The sequence below is a fragment of the Dysidea avara genome, chromosome 1 (genome assembly GCF_963678975.1).
Source record: "Dysidea avara chromosome 1, odDysAvar1.4, whole genome shotgun sequence".
Taxonomy (NCBI): domain Eukaryota; kingdom Metazoa; phylum Porifera; class Demospongiae; order Dictyoceratida; family Dysideidae; genus Dysidea; species Dysidea avara.
Window position 1 is genome coordinate 13,199,732 of NC_089272.1, and position 24,876 is coordinate 13,224,607.

The 24,876-nt window shown below is 37.5% G+C and overlaps 2 protein-coding genes across 2 annotated transcripts in view; both read left to right on the forward strand.

The window, feature by feature from the left end:
* The window catches only part of LOC136241648 (uncharacterized), a 226,954-nt gene extending 216,019 nt beyond the window's left edge, over positions 1 to 10,935 (forward strand). Inside the window, exons 56-58 of the mRNA XM_066032896.1 lie at positions 2,879 to 2,926; positions 3,465 to 3,605; positions 10,635 to 10,935. Coding sequence (XP_065888968.1) covers positions 2,879 to 2,926; positions 3,465 to 3,605; positions 10,635 to 10,714 — 269 coding nt within the window. The 3' untranslated portion in view covers positions 10,715 to 10,935. The remainder of the gene's footprint in view (positions 1 to 2,878; positions 2,927 to 3,464; positions 3,606 to 10,634) is intronic.
* A 3,115-nt stretch (positions 10,936 to 14,050) lies between these two features.
* LOC136248558 (uncharacterized) lies at positions 14,051 to 24,148 on the forward strand. Its single transcript, XM_066040329.1, has 3 exons — positions 14,051 to 14,146; positions 22,830 to 23,135; positions 23,349 to 24,148. The coding sequence occupies exons 2-3, from the start codon at positions 22,838 to 22,840 to the stop codon at positions 23,363 to 23,365; spliced, it is 315 nt and encodes a 104-aa protein (XP_065896401.1). The 5' UTR covers positions 14,051 to 14,146; positions 22,830 to 22,837; the 3' UTR covers positions 23,366 to 24,148.
* The last annotated feature ends 728 nt before the right edge of the window (positions 24,149 to 24,876 follow it).

Consider the following 24,876-nt stretch of genomic DNA (forward strand, 5'->3'; position numbering starts at 1 on the left):
TGTCAACCTGAAAAATTAGACACTCATCATTCCATCATTCTTAAATTAATAAAACTAACTGTTACTTCCTTTGGCAATATTCTAGTAATACATAGTTCAGCATGTTAGAAAACCTACTAATTTAGTACACAACTTAACACAAGCAAAATTAATGTTTAAAATTATGCCAGTATTTTAAGCTATACTGTCTAGCAGGTAGCAATTTCACATTAACATCAACTTGAGCTTGTCACATTGCTTTCTATAGCCAGTGTGAAAAAGCAAGCGCAGTTTGCCCTAGCAAGATTGAAGATGATGTTATTGGCTTGGCCTGTCTGGCAGTGTAACGCCAATGTGAAATCTGTGTATTGCAATGTATTGGGGCATGTATAGTATAGTACTTGGAAATTTGCCATATTCTTTTGAACCCACCCCATCACCCTCCACCATATGTGAGCACCTATGATACAGAAATGTTCATAAAAATCCCTTACAAAATGGTAAAAGTTTAAGGAGCTGCCAGAAATTCTGGATGGCTTTAAAATTCAAATGCATACTGGTGACCAGGCCTGTGAAAATAGGGCACATGGACACATAAAAATTGCCTACTTTTTCAAACTTTGATGCGTCATAACTTTGTATTCCATTGTTGCTTGGCCATGAAATTTTCAGCACTTATTCAACATTTAGCTGGCTTTAACGTACAAGTAACAGAATGGAAATATTTTATCCTAGTACTGAGATATGAGATGTTATGTGACAGGGTGTAGTTTGTGTCCATGTGCCCTATTTTTGCAGGCCCGGACAGTTACCATTATAATGTAAATGACACTTATCTACATACCATATAGTAAAAACACTTTGATGGTAAAAAAGTTTGGCAAAAACCCACTATTGCAAAATTGACAAAAAAACCTTTGTCGAATGGGGCTTCTTTTATAATCTATGATAGAACGTAGTAGCTACCACATACTGTATACCAACTTCGCTACGCGCGGCAAGTGTGAGAATGATTAAACAACTCGCCTAGTAAAGGGCGTGGCAGCCATTTTGATTGCGAGTCTTTATCCTTAACAGTAAGGGATGATGCTTTATCCTTCACAGTAAGGGATGATGACTTGTGATGGAAACTAGAGGTGTACTGATATACCGATACATATTGTATCGGTGGCCGATATAGAAATTTTGACTGCATTGGTGGGAGCTGATATTGCTGATAAAAACTGATACGATACAACTGAACTATCTTGACGACACTGTCCAATGATCAAGCCACATTATAAACCCTATTATTTAGCTAACAAGAGTGGGAAACTTCCTTGTCTAAAAGCGGTACGCTACGCGAAGCATCTAAGCACGTGCATAACTACTGTTTTGTTGTCACAAAGCTTACCAATCGTACAACAAACACTCACAGTGGTGAGCCTGGGGAAACAGCAATAAAATGAACCAAGAGCACAGCATAAAACAACCAGCCATCTGTACAAGCCATTAAAATGCGGAGTAATCCAGAATAATCTTGGCAGGGGCATATATGCATGTATTAAAATATTTGTGGGTGCCTTATAGTCTGAGCTGTGAATAGAGGCCACACCACCATGGGTAACCAAGCATAGCCAATGATCTTAAGACTGTCTTCAGTAGTTAAAATAAAGTTGAACAGGTATATGTGGTTCCTCAAATATAAATAGCTAGACTTAGTTATATCAATATATTGGATCGGTATCATATCGGTTTCAAAATGATTAATCTTATCAGATTGGTTCAGTTTTCTTATATCGATACACCTCTAATGGAAACGGCTGCCATGCCCTTAATTGGCAAGCCTTAATTGCTTGTATGTAGCAATGTTGCATAGCTATCGTACAAGTGCAAGCATTGTTCACTGGTTCTTGTAATATCGAGAGGATTTTAGTGAACTCTTGTGAGGCAATGAACTGAGTACTATGAACATAATGAACCCTGCGACAATTGAAAGGAATGCTTGGAAATACCCACGATACCTGTCATGATGCTTCGATACCCATCCTTTCAACATGGCCATATGATTGCTAAAAATAATTGGCGGATAAAACTTTGGCGATTGCAATGCTATTCACCAAAGTTTTTACCATCGAAGTTTTTACTATACAGTATGTGACTGGGTTTGAGAAAAGTGGCCTTATTGCCCATGACAGTAGATTTTATTTTTCACCAAGAACACAAAGCTATATGAATAAACTATCAAATTTCACAATCACAATCAGCTAGACATGAGTGGTCTGCTTTAGCTGGCTGCTTTTCACAAGCACAGTTGCAATCAATACATGCAGTCTGGGGCCTTAATGGGGCTCTGTATGGTCAACCTGAGGGTGGCTGTATGTGGCTGTACAGCTCCATGGTATTGAATAAAGACCTGTGCTGTAAATCTACTTTCATTTTAGCCAGTTTTGAGACCTGAATGGCCCATAATTTGGCCTATTTCATCCCTACACCTTCCTTTTCAATTTTGTAAACAGCATTTTCCCTCCTTTCAGGCCCCCGCCACCCACCCCTTTTGGAGCTCTCCTGATACAGTCAACCTTGGTTTTAAAAAAACTATCTAAAATGTCAGGAAGCTTGGCTGTTGGCTACTTAGGCAATGAATGTTCTGAAAGGTCTTTATTCAATGTATGGAAATTTAGTAAACATAGCTTCAACCATTGGCGAGCTACAATATACTAAATACTTAAAATCGGCATTTCTTGATACTTTTAAGTGGGTGATAAGACTGGTTTACCCAGACTGGGTCACATATGTACCTTACACTCCAAAAGTTTACTTTGCAAAATTAGGTCACATGCTGTACATTAATTTTATATACAGTAAGGTCATTTGGGTAGCCAATGTTATTATGCATTTATATGTAATATTTTTGCAGATAATGAGATTGAAACTGTACTTACCAATAGTGAAGCTAATCACGTAGGTAAGTTGAATAAAGTCTAATAGACAATGTGATGATAGAAGCCATTAAAATTTTGCTAACCAGAACTTTGCATGCATGCTTATACAGTAAGTACAAAATTTATGAAGAAGGGATTAAGCTTGCTGGTAATTTTACACTGTAACTGTAGCCTAAAGTGTCATTACTGCTGCAGGTGCTTGTATCAGTTACTGCATAGAGCTTTGTTTAAACTTGTTTGTGATGCCAACAATTATGCTCTAACCATGTACCAGGCTGAGATACTATACTCATTGAGCATTGTTTATTATATACACATGTATAATTGTCCTTATACAGAGCAACATTGCAACAAGGTTCAAAAAACTTTTACCCACTACTTTTATTTTACTGTATAACATTATCCTTTTGTTAATGTTGCACCATAAACTTATACAGCTTCACCATGATGGTGCTTATGCTGAATAAATTATTGTTTACAAATAGCAATTTACTATTATTACCTTAGCATGATGATTTGATAAGTGCACTATAATGTGTAAGGTTTATTCTCCCTGCATAGACTGGACCTATCCTGAGAGTAACCATGCTGAATGGCAACCTCCTCCTGAATGGCAACCTCCTGCTGAATGGCAACATCAGTCTGATTGGCAACCTCCTTTTGAACTGCAGAGTCCTGAAGAAATGCTACCAAACTCTATAGGTATATACATGATGCATTATCAAATTCAATTTGTATAGCTATAATGTGAGACCTGCTGAGCGAAAACCCAACTTGTTTGCATAATTCTGTTTTTGAGATAATTGCTATTGAAATACATTGGGAAACTGTATAAATAAGTATTGTACTACAAAAATAATTTTATGTACAGTGAAGTAAGACACAAATTGAAATATCTAACATACCAATGGGTTCGTTTCTTCATGAAGAGTAAGAATATCTTTGTTTCATTTCTGTACCATAAACCATACATGAGTTACATGTGTTTGTTTAAGTTACGGTTAAACATAACTGTTATCACCATTTTTAAGCTTGAACAGCCTTCTTGTTTGATAGCAATGTTATATTTATGCCACAAACTATACCTTGATAAAACCTTAGTTCATGGTGAATACAATGACACAAGTCACAACTCCAAAGTCTGTTGCACTGGAAACATAATAATAATCTATTAAATGAGTGCCTGTAATTTTTTCCCATATAGTCACTGTACAAATTGATTGTGTTTGTTATCTATCATTACAACTCCGAAATTTCTTACTAGATAAGGCTGAAACTTCAACAGGTTTTCCTTCTAGACAACAAAAAAGTCATAAAATGAAATTCAAGGTGGAAGATGCAAACAAGTCAAGTTTTTGCTCAGCGGGTTACATATACTTATGTTGCATACATAATGTATGTATATACAAATATACTACTTTCACACCTCACTTCAAAGGGAAGAGAAGGTGTATAAGTGGCTCAGAAATGCATTAACAAGAAATGGAGGTAGTATATAACTTGTATATACTATCTCCTAATCTCATTAATGCATTCCAAGCATTCTCAGAAATCATCCAATTTCTTTGATGAAACTGTGTGATTTCCTCTGCTTTAATATAGTGACACTTCACGGAATCATACAGTACAATAGTACTGTATAGTAGGGATGATGATGGTGTGGGCGTGGTCCACGAAGAAAAATCTACCCAAAATCATCTTCAGAAATCCATCACAACCATTTCACAGTATTGGTCAGGTATAAACAAGCCCAAATGTGTCTTCAGAACGACCCGAAATGTTTCCGACAAGGTGCTGCGGAATTAAAAATATATACTTTAGGGCATTTTCTACTGCTTCACTGCCTCACTGCCTGCCTAACTGATGCGTTCAGTCAAGTGTAGTGGAAAACTGGCTACAGCTACACCCTTGCTTCTTTGGCGGAAACGCTTCAAATTTTGTGGAGAAAAAACCTTTCACAATATTAAATACCTACGATGTGTGCACTACTGTCTTACTGTTTTATCTTTGATCCTTCTTTATCGTGGCCATCTCTCATGGGTACGGCTTCCATCAAAGCACGCACCACGCACACCACAGCGCCCCAACATATTGGAATAAACGTGTAGCAAGCATGTGATTTTAATGTTGGGATACACCTCGGGATATGCTGCTGCCTGTTCAACATCGCCACTACACACATAAGGATTAGAGTGTTTGTTTTGGCTCGAAAGTGGTTTCTTTTCCGAGTTTAAAAACCAGTTGTATATGGTTCCTCTCTTCAGACTCTATGGGTAGCTTTCCCAGAGCACTTTTTAGGCATACTACAACTGAAAAACACCATAGTAGGCCTCATAGGCTCGCGTATCTCATTGTCTAGAAAGTGGGCGTGACCCATACTTATGCGAACTAAACGTAAGGAGCAGCCCTGAGGTTTTGTTGAGAGAATTAGTGGAAAATAATACTGTAGACACACTATAAAACAGTTGAAAAGATACTTCTGTGGGTAATGTGTTTTTTAAAGTGGTTTGTTAAAGATCTGCATCCTTAGGAATGTTTAGCTGTGTAATTCGAGAATTGCAGAGAGGGGGGTGTGAATTACTAAATACGGTTATTCAATAAAATTTACAAAAAAAGTACACAAACAAGTGCAAGAAAAAGTTAGGAATTTTCCATATGAGTAGGGACTGCAGCAATAAAAAGCATTGAAACAAGCCGCTGAGACAAAACACAACTGAATGATTACATTTTAATCCGTACTTTAACCTGCTATGATGTATGGTTAAAGTAGGGATTAAAATGCAATCATTCAGTTGTGTTTTGTCTCAGTGGCTTGTTTCAGTGCTTTTTATTGCTGCAGTCCCTACTCATATGGAAAATTCCTAATTTTTTCTTGCACTTTTTGATAGTGGGTTTTAGTTTTGTAAAGTGAGCCAAAGTGTAGATCATGGACTTGGGGAAGAAGATAGTTTGTTGTTTTACCGAATGAAGATGGTTGGTTTATATTGCTGTTTTGATTACATTCTAGTCACTGGGCATAGTGCTTAATTGATTTGGCCATTAGTGTTAACGTATTCACTACTTTAGTGTATTCATGGCTAGTAAAGTAAGTACTTTAGTGCACTTGAATGTCTCTATATTGCTGTTTTGACACTGTCACACACATGTAGTGACTGGGCATGGCACTTAATTGACTAGGCCATAATAGTACTGTAAACATATTCACTGCCTTAGTTTATCCACGGCTAGTATAGTACAGTAAGTACTTTATAGTAAGTACTTTATAGTGCACTTAAGCTTCATTATGAGCTGTTCAGCTTGCATTTGGGATTCCTGTGTTTAATTGCGTACCCGCAATCGAAGCGATCTGCATATTCATATAAATACACTTACGTTCAGCCACTCAACAGAGCCTTGTCATTGCTCTTGTGACATTATCTACAATGTAAATTCACATGGTCCCATATAAATACACTCACAAAGCATTCCTGCAGTTTCCCACACTTGCAGGTGTATCACCCAAGTGGAATATGTGACCTGCTGAGTGAAAACCCAACTAGTTTACATAATTCTGTTTTTGAGGAAAACCGCATAGAAATACCTTGTGTAAAAAATGCATACTACAAAAATAATTTTACACTCATTATAATTGCTTCAGTAAACAGTGAAACAAGACCCAAATTGAGTTAACTAAGTGACCAATGGATATGCCTGTTAATGGTGAGTAAGAATATTTTTGTTTCATTTCGGTATCATAAAGCAAACGTGAGTTATGGTACATTGTGGTAAAATATTACATAAACGTTGCAATTTCTAAGTTTAAACAACCATTTTTATTAAATGCATGGGTGTATGTGGGAAACTAACTGTACCTTGCTGAATGTCCCAATTCATTGTGAAGACAATGAGCCAAGTCCCATCTCCATAGCTCGTTTCCTTCATGAGTTATGATCAATTAAACGAATGCCTGTAATTTTTTTCTGTATAGCCACTGTATAAATGGATTTTTTTTGTGCTTCCTGTTGTCTATTGCTATAACTCCACATCTATTCACCAGATAAGGCTGACATTTTGACAGCCCATTGGTTTTTCCTTCTAGATAACAAAGAATTTATGATATGAAGATTGGTAAAAATGTAAACTAGTCGGGTTTTCACTCAGCAGGTCACATATATTAGTTGTAAACATGGGCACTGGTGATTTGCCTGAAATATATGCACTTGCACTCGGGCTGCACTCTCATGCTTGTGCGTATATTTCAGGCAAACCACTCGTGCCCATGTTACAACTACTACTTAATTAAACTACACCTATCATAATGGTGGAGATCAAAGGCGCAGCGCTGTGGTATATAACTGATATACCACAGTAAAATATGGTATATTTTATAGTTATAACACGCTTACGAGGGATATGACAAAAATATATGCACGATGTGGGCACTAGTGCATATATTTTGTCATATCCCGAGTAATTGTGTTATAACTGTTATGTTCTACATCCCAGTAGATGAAACAATATTAGATAGCAAGTTATAGTAAAACAGCATCTTTTGAAGATCGAAATGAGTAGACATCCTTGATGGATCAGATGTTTTAGATTCTTTAGCAGTGCCACTCCCATCTACTAGCGATTAGTGAAGGAGACAAGAGTTCATCGAAAATTGCTCAAGTGAATAATTTTTGGCTGATTTAGGTGCTTGTTATTAGTGACTTGTTTACCGCTTAGATAAGTATTTTGCGGAATGTGTGAAGTTGTACCATATATGGTAAGCGTAGCCACAAAGCATGGTATATTACTTATATACCACAGTTTGCCATGGTATATCAGTTATATACTACAGCATGGCGCTTTTGATCTCAACCACAGGTGTGGTATATGAGTTATATACATAACACACTTTGTCGCTACACTTACCATATATGGTGTGACTTCACACATTCCATGAAATCCTTATCTAAACAAGTCTCTGCCTCAATCAATCAACAATTATTTATCTGAGTAAGTAGAAGGATGTTCAATGAACTCTTGTCTCCTTCATGGATAACTCAGTAATTGTGAGTAGATAGATGTGGCATCACTAAAGATTCTGAAATGTTTGATCCATCAAGGATTTCTACTGATTTTGATCTCCAACAGGTGCTGTTTCACTATTAATTGCTATCTATAATCATTTCATCTACTAGGGTACAGAATATAATAGTTATAACACGATTACTTGGGATATTACTAAATATATGCACTCTCTCGAGCGCTGTGCACTCTCAGGAGGTTGTGTATATATTTTAGTCATATCCCTCGTAGGAGTGTTTAACCATAAAGTATTGTATGAGTGTACTCATGTACAGGTGTATGTATGTACATATGTGTGTTTGCAAGTATGTATGTATACATGTGAACTTGCACGTATTGCATCAAAGAAAATTATGGCACCAGAATTAATGTTTTTGTCTGAACACGTGCCCAGCTATCAGTTACTGAGTTGAAAGTGAAGTGGTCATTATGCTTCACTTTCAGCTATGTTCAGCCCGTTACACAGTACTACAAATGAAGAACAATAGGAGAAGCGCCTCTGCAATCAATCCATTCACCATGAAAAATACAAACGATTTGTGTGCTCCAATTATCAATTATTGACTCGAAAGTGAAGTGTCCAATACATTTCACTTTCACCTATTTTCAGCCTGGTTACACAGCATTACAAATGAAGAAGAGTATCAGGAGCGCCTCTGCAAGCAATCCAGTCACCACAGAAAATATGGATGATTCCTGTTTACACACGTAGGGAAGCAATGCATCATGCTACCACGAATCAACATTTTGGGTAGTCAGCAAAAAGAAATGGGACACAAAGGTGGGTAAAGGTAAGTCCAAGATGTGTGTATTGTATGTACTGTGGTAAGCCACCTGCCTGCTTGATGCCTTCAGGCAAGTGCAACTCAATAACAGCTAAGGCTATGGGCTTGATTTTTTCACTGTTTGATGTCACTTCATCCCGAGACATGGACGGCTGGACAGGGGGCAGGCAGGTAGGCAGGCAGGCAGGCAGTAGAAAATTCCATTAAACAAACTTTTTGTAACAATCTATTGAAAGCATTTAGGGTCGCACTGAAGGCACTTTTGTGCTTGGTTATACCTAACCAATACTGCCAAGGCACAAGGATGGTATTGTAAAGCTGGTTTTTGGGTGATTTTTTGTCCAAAAAGACCCAAACCTCCATGATCCATAATTTACAGTACTGCCGTACTGTATGATATGTGTGTATGTGCATACATATGTACAGATGTTTATAGGTATGTTCAAATACCTGTGGTGAAAGCGTCCCCTCCCACCTACTGTTGCAGACAATAATAATTCTCTTGTAACAGTACACTTCTTACAAAATGCATATATTCTAGTGCAATGGGATGTAGTTTGTGCACTCATGCCCTATTTTTGCTGGCCCGGTCACATATACCAGATTACTTAAAGCATATATATAATAACTGCTAAAAGCATGAAGCATATTACAAGAATAATAGGTGTGGCTTTAGGAAACTAGATTAGATGCTAAAAAACTGTTACTTTTGCAGTGATACCTTGATTGACTGGCTGCTCAGTTAATTATAGCGTGTTAGTTATACCAGTTTGTTCCTGAAGTACATGGCCACTGACCTCGTTAATGAGGTGACCTAGATTAAATCCACTTAACAGCATGAAAGGTACATCTGGACTTTCTGGACTTGGCCACTATAACAAGGTGGCTACTAATTTAGGTTTCACTGTACTAACAATGCCATCTCAGCTTAAAATCTCAAATAGTATATACTTGTTATAAATATTTCAGGATGTCATGCACATGATGCATTGCATGCTTTAACACTTTTGTGAAAGTTTTGTTCCTATTTATCCCTCTTACTTTAAACTTGTTCCATGTATATATGCTATATTCTAGATTATGCTGTGTGTATTTGTGCATGCATTATTTCATTTGAAACAATTAAAGATGGTCTCAGACAAACAAATAGAAGACAAGCTTTCAATTAAAAAGAAATAATGGAATACATGCTGGGTCCTTTGTAATACCAAGGTGGTCAATACCACTGGGTAGATTTATACAATGATTCTGTGTATTCATTAGGCACCAGCCTATTATGCTTTTAATTTTTCCTATTATCCTATGCTGCAGTGCTCAAAAAATTTGCCTATTATGCTCACAATTATGCTCAAATTTTTTGCCACAGTTCCCATGTTTTGTTACTTTCTAATGGATAATGATTTTATGAACAACTGGTTAAATGTAAAAAGTACTCATTGTGTATTAAGAATTTGGCTACAATGTAAACTATAATGATATAACAGTCATGTCAGATAACTACTTAATGCCATATCAGTGGCATCAACTGTTCTATTATTGTAACACAACCTTTTTATGTGGCATGCATTTCTGCTTACAGTATGACAATTATTCTGCCTTTTATGCTAGCATTATGTTTGATGCTTTCAGGCACCTATTATGCTCAAAATTATGCCAGCATAATAGGCTGGTGCCTAGTATTCATGTAGCTCTATGTCTATGGTGATAAATTAAGCCTGTTGTCACAGGCAGTAAAACAAAGTTTCCCACATACATACATACATACACACACACACGCACACACACACACACACACACACACACACACACACACACACACAAACACATACATACATACATGCAGTGTATACAGTCTTATTGACATAGTTATGTACTGTATGTTTTTGCGATTCAGGTGTAGATAATGAGAAATTATTTAGGCAAATGTTGGATGAAATTGATGCTGGTGATGATGCTGTTGATGTTTTCTATTAGCAATACATACATCTAACTTTGTAGTTATGCTGCTAAAATGACATGGTTTTTTTTTGCACCTATATTTAGCAACACATACATTTTACTTTGTAGTTATGCTGCTAAAATGACGCTGTTTTTTTGCACCTATATATTGTATTCATGGGCACTGGCACAGGAAGAGTGATTTATGTATGGTATATTATTGTGTACCAGATAATTACAAGGAATTACAATATACGTAGGGCTTATTAATTGCTACACTTATGGCACACTAGTAACATTAATATGGATAGTAAAGAACACAAAATTGAATACAATAGTCTATAATAGTTATAATTAATGCAGAGGAAATCCTTAGTCCTGGATCCAAGGTTGTGTGGCTCCTCAGTCTCTTTCCTAGACTGTAAGCTGTCTGAATCAAGTCCAGAGGTGGATCTAGGATTCCCAAAGGGGGGTGCTAAGCTAGGGGCATCTACAGTGGAGGCAAAAAAATGTGGCAATTGGTTGATACAACTATATAGTAATGCAGAGTGAGAAGCACATTCAGCTTGAAGAGCAAGCATGCTTATCTAGGGGGTGTGAGGCCATGCCCTCACAGGAAAAAAATTGTAAATTTAGCTTTCTGGGGTCAATTTGGCAATAATATTGACTGAACCTCATTGAATAACCATTGTGAGCCACTTTATAACTAAGTGAAATCGTTATTAATTTTTTTTCTGGCAGTGGTAACTAGCTTTCATAATTATAAAGGGCACAACATAAATGCTGCAGTATGGTTTGAGTTCAATATTGAAGTTCAAGGGGTCTAGGATTTGATCTTCATTCTTTATAATTATAATTTTAATGATGGACGTTCTATTAGAGTAGGTGACTGTTCTATTAGAGTATTTCAATGTTTAGCAGTTTTACTCCTTTCATCCCTGTTTGTTGAGATTAGCTCTTCTCTTTTCACTCTTTCCATGTTTTCATTGCCCATGTATGCTCTAGATGAAACTGCACCTGTACTTAGACTCTACTATCTTTTGAACTGTACCACATAGTAGTAAAATTTTGGAGGGGGTACTTCGGTCCCCATGCACCCCGCTAAATCTGCTGAATGTTTAATTACTGCAGGAAGTTTATTACAGAGTTGTACTGTGACAGGGAAAAAGGATGAAGTTTTCTTATACCATAAAGAAATTAAGTTAACGGTTGTATCTGTGCATAAATGCAGTACTCCATAGTTTAGGTTCACACAGTGCTTATAAATAAATAAATCATACATTTGACCTTTGGTCACGTTTACAGCTAGTTTTTTAAAATCATGATTTTTGTCTATCTCCCTGAGACATCATTTTACCTGGTTAAAACATACTTTCAAATTAAAGGTAGTACTGAAAGAAGCAACTTGGTTATTTAAGTCAATAGACAAGTCACAATAGGTAATTTCTTTCAAAAGCTATGAGCATTTGTATCACCTGGAGTGGTATGACCTATAGTATTTTACTTCAAACAAAGGTCAAGTTGTTTTTTAGACATTTAAGTTAGGCCTGAGTCAAAAGTACTCAAAAGTTTGCCCTAATTGCTTCAGGATTCAGTAATTTCCCAAAATTTTCACCAATTATGCTCTTCAGTGTTTATGCTTGCAACATTTCTTGAACATTTTAACAGGTGGATATTTCAAACTATGGAACTTAATTACACGAAAATAGATTGATACAGTGATACTCCCTAATAGAGCAGTCGGTGGAAACTGCAATAGAGCATTGCACATAGCTCTTCAGAGCCTCTAATAGAACAGTCTCTTTGTAATGAAATACTCTAATAGAGCATTCACTGATTAAATATGGCATCATGTTGGCATTGCATTCCAGCCTATTATGCTGGCATATTTGACACAGGCCTAATTTGGATAAAATATTGGCTCAGGGAAATAAAGACAAGCTTAATGATGAATTTTCAGTAAAAAGTGAAAATATTTCATTGATTTCACACAAATTATGTATACATTCAACAGATTGAACACAACAGTGCACTACTAATAGAATAACTGTGGACATGAGGTGCACATGATTTTCCTAGATATTATGTACATCCATCACTACTACACTTATGCATCAAGCTCTACTAACCATAGATCTGGCTTCACCCAATCACCAAAATCAACACTCATGACACAGCCTTAAATGACTAGCCAGTTTGGCAACTATTTCAACTGTTTCACATTGTTGTGAACTCGGACAACTATGGCTATGTAGACTTTCACCTGGTCACCCCCCAACTTCCTGATTCCCCCCAAAGGAGAATTCCTAGAATAAACACTGACACAGAAGGCAGAGCCTGTAGGTGTTTTTACCACTAGGTTATTGAGGACTATAACCCGTTGAACTTTTAGCTTCTGCATCTCTTATACATAGTGTATAATACAGGGGCAGATCTAGGATTTATAAAAGGGGGGGCTAACTCAAGGCACTAATCTCTTGGGTAGAGGTGTGCAAAGCACACTTCCCAGCATGCAAAGCATGTTTGCATGCTGGAACTAGGGGGGGGGGTCCCCCTCAGGAAATTTTTGAAAAATAGATGCTAAAATACTGCAATTTGGGAACATTTCCATATAAAATTCATAATATTTTCTGCCTGTAGATATTTCATATACTGCCTTTAGATTATATGTATGGCTCTCTAAAGCATTTTGCTAATCGAAAAGTTTGGGTAGGTACAAACAACCAAGTACATGATGCACCCCTCTCACAATTGCACAACACTGAATAGGTGCATGTTAGAATAATAATGTTGAACGTGGAAAATTTTGAAAATTGAACAATACAAGATTGAATCTGAGAGCATTTTCAATGGAAATTGTGTACCTGAATTAAGTATTGCCATATATATTAACTACACAAGTGGATGAATAAAGCCCTTTAAACAAACAATGCACTTCATTGTATGTATAGGTGCAGGCAGATTTTGGGAAATTCTATAACAGAACCAACTACATGTTTCTAGTGAATGTTCTATTAGAGTAGTTAGCTGACTGCTCTATTAGAGTATCTCGATCTTGTACACCTCCAATGTTGATCCGGGTCCTTGTTGCATAAACTTTAGCATAAACCCACTGATAATACCTTGGAAAGATGTTTATAAGGTGGTTTTATGAGTATTTGTATTATTAGTGATCATATAATTATGCTAAGACAAAATTTCATTATAATACTCAGTATATTGATCAAGTAAAACCTAAATATGAAGGGGGGGGCTTCAGCTCCCTCCCTCCCCCCCCCCCCCCCCCCCCCGATCCGCCCCTGATAATATAATAATGTTATTCTATACAGTATGTCACGATTAACTATACGCATGCGTTCTAGAACTCGAATGGGCGTTGCCACTTTGCGGGGGACGGTGAGAAACGTGAGTAGACAAAGACCGAGACAAAGACAAGATACCCGAGAAGATAACTGACTGTTTATACAGGTATGATAATGTGTGCATAGATATTAGAGCCTCCGTAGGCTCTAATATCGATGATGTGTGTACCATTTTCAAACGTTGTTTACCAACCACTGACCGGTACCTCCATCATGTACCGTAGCTACATCTTCACAAGCGCGACTGCTATGCTTGGCATGGTGACGTGGCCTTCTGGGTAGGGCGTAATGAAGGTCGTTTTCCATGCACTTATAGCCTTAAATTTTAGAGGAAACCGAAAATGTACGAACGACACGATGCATCTCATCAAAATCATGTGAACAGAGAGAAAACCATCAGTTTTATTGATGAAAAACACAGTAACAGTATAATTATATCCTCGGACACATGCTACTACAAATAGGGCTAAATACAAGAATGAAGGTGTTTGTGGATGTGTGTATGTAGAATTGTAATTGTTCAGTGTAATGTTCTAGTTCCAGAGTTCCTACACCTTCCCCCAAGTATTTGTGACAAGCACAATGCGCACCTATCAATGTAATGTCCAACTACCACAGATACGGGCTGAGGGTGGAGAAAGGTCGGAAATTGATCGCTAAATTTCCCCCGACATAGTGGGGATTTGTCTTCACTAAAGAAATTCACTAAGGCAGCAAAAGTCTGTGCTTTCAGTTTAGGAGGGAGTGTCTTGGGTGCTAGCTACTGCTTTTGTACTAGAATCCACTCATCGCTAGACCAATACCACACAACCGATCCCCTCCTAGCCTCAGTATTCCCGGGGTTTGTAAGTCGAGACTTGGTCGGGGTTTGCATTGCCAGTACTTCCCCAGTAGGTAGGGAATTGTAATTTTCATAGTGATGCAAATCCCCACCTCCCCCACTTCTGTCCGTATCTGTGGTAGTTGGGGATTACATTGATAGGTACATTAATGTCTCACATTTTTGTGCAGTGCAATGTTAGAGCCTATTCCATTGTTAGGTAGGGTACAAGGTAAAAGGCTTGTATGAGTGTGTGGCCTGTGTTTTAGCTCTTTATGGTTGTTTCTGCCAACATGGTAGAAAGAAACAGCTGTGAGCAGGAAGTGAGTCTTGCACTGGTGTACCAAACAGTTTCTGGGCAGGGGACAACCCATCCTTGCAAGATGGGGTATTTCTGTAGTGCAGAAGAAATGTGTCTTTACAGAGAGAGTGGTTATTCCAGGATGTGGCAATGAGTGTCTTCTTGACTTTTCCATGGCTTCAATTTTGCCATTGGTTTGGGGATGGTATATTTAGCGGAATTGGCGGATGCAGCAGAATCGTCATTTACAAATTATGGACAGCCTTAGAACACCCATCACCAGTTAGCTGTTTACTGTTACACATGTAAATACAGCTATGTAGAATCCACAATGATTGAAGTGCATGGTTTTTATAACACTGATTTTCTGTCTTCTTGCAGCTTATTAACATCACCTGTGGTAATCAATTCTCAGAGTGTAGTCATATCTCAATCCCCACACTCCATATTTTGAAGCACATGTTACTAGAAACGCCTTCAAGGGGGGTGAAAATCTGTAAACGCCATCCCGAGAAAATAGAGTATGGCCACCCGAGACTAGGCCTGACCATTCAATACCAGTTGTTCTGCATTTTAAAATGTCACATAAGTTAAAGAACATTCTAGAATGCTCTTATCATGTGTTTGGTACCTAGCTATAAGGCACTTCTAGTAACATGTGCTTTAAAAATATGGTGTGTTAACTGGAAGGTGATGATCAATAAATCATTAAAGTAATTGATGAGGCTTGAGATAAGATTACATCTAAGAATTGATTGCCACAGATGATGGTAAGCTGCAAGAAGACAGAAAATCGGCACTACAAAGACCATGCTATGTAGCTGTATTTATATAACAGTAAGCAGCTAACTGGTGATGGGTGCTCTGAGGTTATCCATAATCTGTAAATGACAATTCTGCTGTTTCCGCCAATTCCACCATTTCCGCCATTCCGCTAAATATACCATCCCATTGGTTTGTGGGTAATATGGTGGGACACTTTATGAGTAAAGTCCCACTGTTTTGAGAAGTTGAGAGAATGCTTCGAAGTTAATTGTGGTCTACCATTTGACCATAGTATATCTGGCACAGCAGTAAGACAGAAAGTGTCATGGAGTTCAAGCTGGACTTGATAATTAACAGATTTATGATTCTTTATTGTATTTATGAAACTATGACAATTCCTAATTATTGTATAAATTGCCATGTTTGGTTTAAATCATTGGTCTCAACACAATCCCGATATGAGTTGGAGTAAGAAAAATGCAAAGACTGCTTCAGTGCTTGAACAAGGTGGAAGCTGGTAGTGTTGTGTCCCTTTGGGATAACGTCAGGCCAATCAGTGAAGCTATCAGCAATGATGAGGTAATCATGACTGCGATAGCAACAGAAGTTTGCACAAATCTTTTGAAATGGTTGAGTTGGTCTGTCCTTGCACACAAGTGGTTCTCAAGAGATGGAGGGAAGAAGATATCAGAATTTTTTGCATGAAATCAACATGTTGTCGATTATGTTGTCCATGCCTGGCCAGTAAACAATGCCCTTTGTTTATTATGTACTGTGTCTTGGTACAAATCATGACAGTATGTTGTAGCACATAGCCGTAAATGACATCCATAGACAATCCAATTGTCATCAATGCTCACGTGCATTCCAGCAGGGTCTACATGATTGGCTATGACGGTCTGGAAAGCCTGTCAGTATGGTTTTGTACAACTGCTGGTATTCTGGATCTTCTGTAGCATGTTAGCAAACATCTTGCGATTTCAGGTAGTATTGGGTGTTGTTGGTGATCGTTTCTGTGATGAACAAGGTTGGTTCATTATGTGGGTCACACTCTACAAGGACATCATCATTGTGAGGGTCAGACACAGGATTATGGGATAGTGCATCTAGTCAACTTTTCCTTTGATCCATGTGGCAGTAAAATGGTAAGCCACATGTGATAGTCTCGCATGGCCACCCCCTTTTCCCCCTGCAGATCGCACACTGAAGGCACTAAAAATAAGGGTCTGGTACAATCACTGTCAAAAAATTGTGTTGGCTCCTACCATATGAGTGCTAGGCTATGATTGGTCAGAGACCAAAAAATAATAGGTGACAATGACCACCACTTAAACTTGACACATAGTCTGGCTTCTTGCAGTCTTGGTAGCCAAGTGCTCAGTGTTAGAATTAGCGCTTCAAAATGGAGCTCACTTGTGCTTTGGAAGAAACAGTGAAGGATGCTAGCTTTGGGCCATTAAAGCTGAAACAAGAAGAGGTATTAATGGTATTTGTATCTGACATTTGTTGCTCTGTCAACAGGCTATGGCAAGTCTATTATTTATACGATTTTGCTTAATGTGTATGGCAAACTCAGAGGTATATATGCTTGTGTCTTGTATTTTACAGTATGATTTCAACATGTAGGGACTGAAAATGCTATGGTTGTGTGCATATTACCCCTTACTGCCATCATGATTGAGCAACAGAGAAATCTTTTTACAGAGAGGGATAAAGGCAGAATTTAAATTCACAGACTGATCCCAATGTTGACAAGAGAGTTTGTGAGATATTCAACTACTGTACATCAGTCTGGAGAATCTTTTGAACAACCGCAAGTATAGGTCGATACTATTGACATCAGCATACACCAAAAATATGACTGCTTTAGTTTCGATGAGGCCCATTGCGTAAAGACATGGTAAGGATCCTTTTCTTTTATGTGGTATTCCTATTTCACAATTTGCTTACAAGGGGGATGACTTTTGACTTGCTTTTACTCGAATTGGTGACCTAAGAAGTATTGTGTTCATGTGCTGGCTTTAACTGGAGCCACCACACCTGATGTGTCATGAAAAGATTGTCTTTGAAAGATCCTGTTGTTATTGGGCTCTCTCCTAATCATGATGACATCAGATATCATGATGAGCAATTCCTTATAATTCCTCACCTTTGTGACATGTTTGCCACGTACATTCATACCAGTCGTACTGAGTGATGTTTGCGGTATTGATACATCTAGACCACTTCAATTGAGTAGCCTGTCGAGGTGAAAGAATGTAGTTCAACTGCAATTGCAGGTTCAAAGCTTCAATACTGTAATTCTTTCGCCTTGCTGCTTTAAATATCAATAGCAAAAATTTCTCGAGTGGCATCATGCAAGATTTCCCAGATTAGCCCTAGAGTCATAACTTCTGTGGCATACATGTCATTACTGTTCGAAATTTTGGGGCTTGATGGTGATGGCAAAGTAATTTTAACAAATTTCCTAACAGTGGCTTTCGACAACTCATCCAGGCTTAATTCTCTGCTCGCGACAGTACAAATTGCTTCAGCAGCAGCTGAAATATGTCCTTGTAGCACTACCTATAAGAAGTCTTCTGCTGCCTTCATATTGTCACCAGGATCTAAGGGCATTGCACTCCGGTGTAGCAAATTTTTCAGTTGATACAAAGTACCTTGCTTTACAGTGGAGCTCTTACAGAATAATGTTTATGAAATGACACATGAATCAATCATAAAAATACAAGAAATTCATGCACAATAACTAGTAAACAAAATATATAGATCAAGAATTATATAAACATACTCTCATCAGTGCATGCCAGTCTTCAACTACTGCTGTAAGACCCTCCACCCATCCAACCAAGCTGTCATCATGGCTTCTTGCAGATTGTGCACCTCGACTTCTGCAAACTGTCACCCGGTCCCCACCAAATAAAATTCCATGACAAAAATCTTCATCAACTGGTAAATCCTCCCCTTGGCGCACAGACTGATGAGTAGCTTGAGGCACATATCTGTGCATGTTGTGCATAATAGTACACATATGCATCTCATCAACCTTGTTCTCATTAAACAATTGCAACCCAAAGGGAACCTACAGGGGAGTGTATTTGGTATAACAGTGTACATGTAAATGACGACTTCTGACATTTGACACATTTCACTGGAGTGCTTGCTGGAGATGTCCCACTGAACGGATCAAGTGTGAGAAGAATACTAAACGCCACACAAGAACCTTATAATAATTAATACAATAGTTAAATATCTGCATAAGTTACACACATACCTGCAAGCAATAACCTCTAACTCTTTCAAAAGGGCTGTTCGATCTGCAGGTTTGGGGAGTACAGTTGCAGGGTCTATCTTCACATAGTGTGGAGTCATGTTGGACACTCTAGAAGAATCTATGCAATCTCTAACTGCAAATGTTTGAAAATAATGCAGCAACTTAGTTTGATGGTCGAGTTGCTGGAAACTAGCCCTAATGTTTTTGTCGTTGTTATCACCCACTATTTTGTATTCATTTGATGTACATGGTTGAGGTTCAATAGAAGCATTAGAATGACTACTTCGACTCCCTTCTGGATTTGAGTAATTGCTTTCATAACTGAAAATCACAGTTTCTGGCAACATCCACCTTGACTTCCTGTGGAAGGTCTTCAACTCTTTCATGATTGTTGTATTATCAACTTGGTCATCACGGTCACCACTGTCATTCTTGCTAACTCTACTAACAACGCCATCAGCATTCACATCTCCATCACTGCTTTCACAATCTGAAATTTCTTCAGTTACCTTCAACCCAATCAAATGTCACTCTTTTCCTCTTGATGTCAGCCTACAATGCAGCAACATATGTAATCTACGTACAACTGTATGTAGCAATTACAATAGTCTTATAGCTGAATAGTTCCAGCCAAACTGCTTTTCCATTCTACAATTTTCGTATCATACGTCTTTGCAAGCCTTTTCATCTTGTCAGGCAAACCATTAGTGGTTGGAAACAGTTGTACACCTATATAGCAATGAAAGTGCACACATTTTAATTAAACTACACATACACACCTGCTTACTGGAGCCATTTCCATACATTAGGCAGGAGATCACTCGCTGGACCAATCCCATACCATCAGATCTCCACTTCAAAATTAATGAAATAGCAAAGCAGATTAGTGCTTTTAATGCACCATGAAAAATGTGCCTGTAAAATCATAGTAAAGTTGGGGGTTTACTCTGTAATTCCTCCCATACTACATCCCAGGTGAAATTGTGAAGGACAGAGGTGGTATTATAAAATACATTGTCCAAATGACTCATCTTTTATCTCACCCATCAACAATCATGCAAAGTTTAAAGCTGGTATCATCTCAACTCTGCAACAACATATGGGAACTCCCATACTCCCTTCTGTAAACTTGTTTTATAACAGCATGCCGGATAGGAGTTGTCACAACAAGATCCCGTGTGCCAAATTTGTAATCAGCTGTAACCTAATGAAAGCATTTCACATAAAAGTGCCTTCACACTAATCTGTAGACTTACTAGTTGCTTGGGCAGTAGATGTATTTGCTGGTGATCTTGTGGTTCAACAGGCATGGGTTACAGTGTTCCTGCTGTAACATTAATGATATTAAAACCAATTTGAGATACGTAATATCTCACCAATTGACTCTGGAGCTACTGACCGCACAACTACTGTGCTGATTGTGGGGTTGTCCCTACTGGAAGCAGTCCACATGATGGTAGAATTGTCAATTTCGATGCACTGCATAAAAATTCCCATAATATTCCCTTGACATTATTTATCAGATCTGAGCACTTTTTCATGTGTAGAAAAGTAGGCTTATTAGTGTTTTGGCACTTATCAAGAAGCCAGATTGGGTTGTTGGTTGGTGGCAGTCATCGTCACCTATTATTGTTTGGCCTCTTGCCTACTGCTACTACAGTAGGAGCTAACAGATTTTTGATGGTGATTGTACCTAACCCTCTTTTAGCGTGCCTTTGGTGCATGGTCTGCAGGAAAAAAGGGCAGGCCACATGAGACTAGTTAGGTGAGACTTTTGAGGCTGAATAAGAAGAGTTGGCATTTTGAGATGGCCCATGCAACAGCTAGCATCTCCAATTCTATAGCAGTGCTTGAAATAATTTTTTCCAACTGTCAGGAAAAGTTCCTGACATGTGTAGAATTATCAGGAATTTAGTAAATTTGCTAGCTGTGACTATTGTATTATGCACGTAACATTGTGCATCATCATCATCTGTCTACAGCTATGATACATGCAGATATCAATAATTTGTGCATTTACAGCTTTTATTCCTCTTATAACAATAATATAGCACTAGTTATCCATAACAGCAAGTATTTTACAAAAGTTAATTATAATTATTGTTCATGTCTTTTATTTCATGCAGCCATTCTAGGATGCCATGCTAGCTCAGTATAATATAAAAAGATTGCTGTGCTGATTTAGATCAATGAACAATGATAACAGATAATTCTTTTGATCATATTTAATTAGCTATTATGTCTTGCAAAATAAATAATAACAGTTTACCTGCACCATAGCAGCACCGCTAAGACTCTTGAGCACTAAAAACAACCTCATTTGGTCCAGTGACCACAATGAAGCCTTTACTAAGGCCAATTAAGGCATCACTTATGAAGCAACCAGTCCCGTCATTCTTTGATATCGATGCAATTACTGTATGTCCGGTTTCTGCAGATCTGGTCACATTTGTTTGAAGTGTAATCAATTTATGGCTGACCGCACCAACCACTTAGCTACCTTTTAGTCTGTGAATGCTATATCTTACTAGAGACCTGTCAGAAGGCTTAAAGCCTGTGAATACAGGGAGACAGAAATGTGAAATTAAAATGTGAAGAATGCCGCTCACATGTGGTTAGGTTGATGTATTTTACATTTGGAAGGCAGTAAGCATAATACAGCAGATTTTTCAGCCCAATTTTTATACAGATCTGATAAAGAACAAGGCACATGATATTTAAAATGTAAAAGCAATTTGTTGTCACACCAATAGGGTACAATACTTGACGGAATAAAAAATTTACAGTATAAAGCATTAAATACAATGGAGTAAAATATACGCATATTATCAAAAAATTCCGTAATTTTTAAAAGCCTTGTTTATCTGTGAAGAAAGGATTGAATGATAAAAACCTGGATATCAACTCATTCCCCTACTCAAGAAGAGTTCGCAAAAATCTGTTTCATTTCAGTACACCAAAGGAAACGTAAGTTATGGGTGTTTGTTTACGTCATGTTGAAGCAACAGTACGCGATCAATTTTTCTTCATTGATTTCGTCTTTTGTTTGTGGTGAAGGAAGGTAGCAGAAGAAACCCTTACCCAGCAATGGATTCCGCTATTCATAGCAAACACGTTGGTTCAAGTCTCAACTCTGTATAGCATTGTGTTCGTTAGTTATAACTGTTTTAGTCAGCACCTGTAATTTATTTTCCCTATACTTGCTGTACAAATCGATCTTTCTGTTGTTGTTATTCTGCAGGGCTATAACTGCAATAGATCTCAGCATATGAGGCTGAAACTTTACCAGAGCATACACTTGGATAAGTAGATTACAAATATTTAATAAAATGGAACTTTGAAAAATGTGCGTTTATGTCCGGTTTTTGTAGATCCACTCACAAATAATATTATGATAAATTTTGTAACTAATTAATCCTGTGTGGTACCACTCAGTTCTTGAAGATTTGAAAAATTAATGATGTTTGTGTATTTTAAGCCATGTGGTTTCAAGTTGTAATAAGGAATGAAATACGTATTACTGGATGTGTTTGTAGTACATTTTAAATGTGTTTATTAACTTTCAGTGTAATTGCACAACAGAAAGCATTATTATTAATTTTGTGCTTTGAAATTGTTTTGACTTTGTTTAGAAAGTTGAATGGATACAGTTATCAAGAATTTTACTGAAAAATTAACCAAAGCATTGCCATTGGATGATGCAGTTTTTAGGTCAAAGTTAGATGATGCTGGGCTTTTCTATGGTGACCTTAAGGAGGAAGTGAAGGCTAAACCAACAGCAGCTCAAAAGGCTGAACACTTTCTAGATCATGGAATTAAAAGTGATGCAGATAATATTCGTAGACTACTAAAGGTGATGGAAGAATTTAATAACAGTTCTGTTAAAAGCCTTGCTAGAGAGATAAAAGTTGATATAGATAAATGTTGCAAAGAACCAGGTATGCAATGTTATTTGTACTTGAGGGGTGGTCCACAATTTTCTGCTTTTTTGCAAGCGTACAAAGAGTACTCTTTTTTCTAACCCCCTCCTCCCCAGCCCAAAGCATACTGTATAAATGTTGACACATGGATGTATTGTATAGCAGAACAAACACATAGATACTTTTTTTAATATTGCAAAATTCATGTTTGGTATTTGTTTTGTCTTTTAGGCATCTTATCATTTTGATGCTTTTGAAGCTGATACCCTGAAAGAAACGTTCCTACACACAGTGGGCATTAGTACCTGATGCACATTTGCAAATGTGTACATACACATCATAGAAACAGTTCTTGGCTATCTTCAAGGTGTTCATACAAAACCATCCCAACACTGGCAGTAGCAACAGTAGTACTAGTTTGTTGGGTATTCACCACAGTGAGACAGGTTTACTCTATAGGCAACCCACAACTACCACAACTATGTAGTGTAAACAATTTAGTACCCTCATAATCCAGCCTCCCATATCTAACAGTATTCCTAAACCCACAACAACACCTTCTGCAGGTAGAAAACAAAAGCAACAAGCAGTGTAGCTACAAGCTATTCAGTTGTAACCATTTATCAGTGTTAATTGTTAGGCTAAGACTAAAGAGAAAGAAAAGTAAGTGCTGTTATAAAAGTATATAAAGCCTACGTAGTATGTGTTATCATGCTGATTACCGTCTTACCTGTAGATTCAATGAGCTTATCTTTCCTTTAGCTTATAAAGCTCTTTTCATTGGTAGCTAACCCTAGCTACACTGTTTTACAGATTTCGCCGAAGCACAATTTTGTCCAATCATGTGTTGGCTTGGGCCCATGCATTAACTGCATCAGCTCGCTTTAGTCCACTGTTTATAATTGGACACCGAATAAGTAGCAGTAGAGGTTTACTACTAGAGCCTTATCCAACTTGGCCTTATCACTACATTCGGAGTTCTTGCCAACTGACGTGATCGACATTTTAAAAAGCGTATTTGCGATTTTACCCCCTCCCCACCACGAAAAGCAGAAAATTGTGGACCACCCCTAACATAAACTAGTTGAACATTTTTGGGTAGTGCTATGAAATTCTGATGTACCTTAACTCCAAAATCCAGTACTTGTCTTGGCATTGATAGAAAGTACTACACAATACATAACCCTATAAAAGTGAGCAATTTAACAACAGCAAACACAATGGTTAGATAGTTGTTCAGATCTGATTAGGTTTCATTTTTCCTCTAAATTTAATTTAATATAATCCAGCAAACTTTTTGTACAGCACATATCTATGTGCATATTTGACAAATACATAATTATATTGTTGTATTCTTGTAGCGTAAGTTGCTTATTAATGATACCCATTTTCAAAGAATATATACATATGACCTATAACAGGTTAACAGTAAATTCAAAAGTAAGAAATTCATACCATAGTGTTGACTCCTGTAGTATCTTGAGTATGAGATATACAACAAATATCTTTAACAATGTAGTTTTGAGCTGGCCTTGTCTATACATTGCTTGATTGCCTGTTAATGTTTTTGTTTGCTTTTGTTTTATGACTTGTTGCCACAGTTTGCTGTAGTTGAATTGTACGAATGTCTTGTAATTTAATTGCTGAAAGTGCTCCAAGGAAATTGTTTTCAAGCTAGAGGGAAACCGCATACTTTCAAACTTCCTTTTGAAACACATGTGTTGTGGTAGAATTGGAGTAATAGATCAATTATTACATA

Bases quoted from the DNA above. Each gene is read 5' to 3' on its own strand.
- LOC136248558 (XM_066040329.1), top strand. From the start codon at position 22,838: ATGGATACAGTTATCAAGAATTTTACTGAAAAATTAACCAAAGCATTG.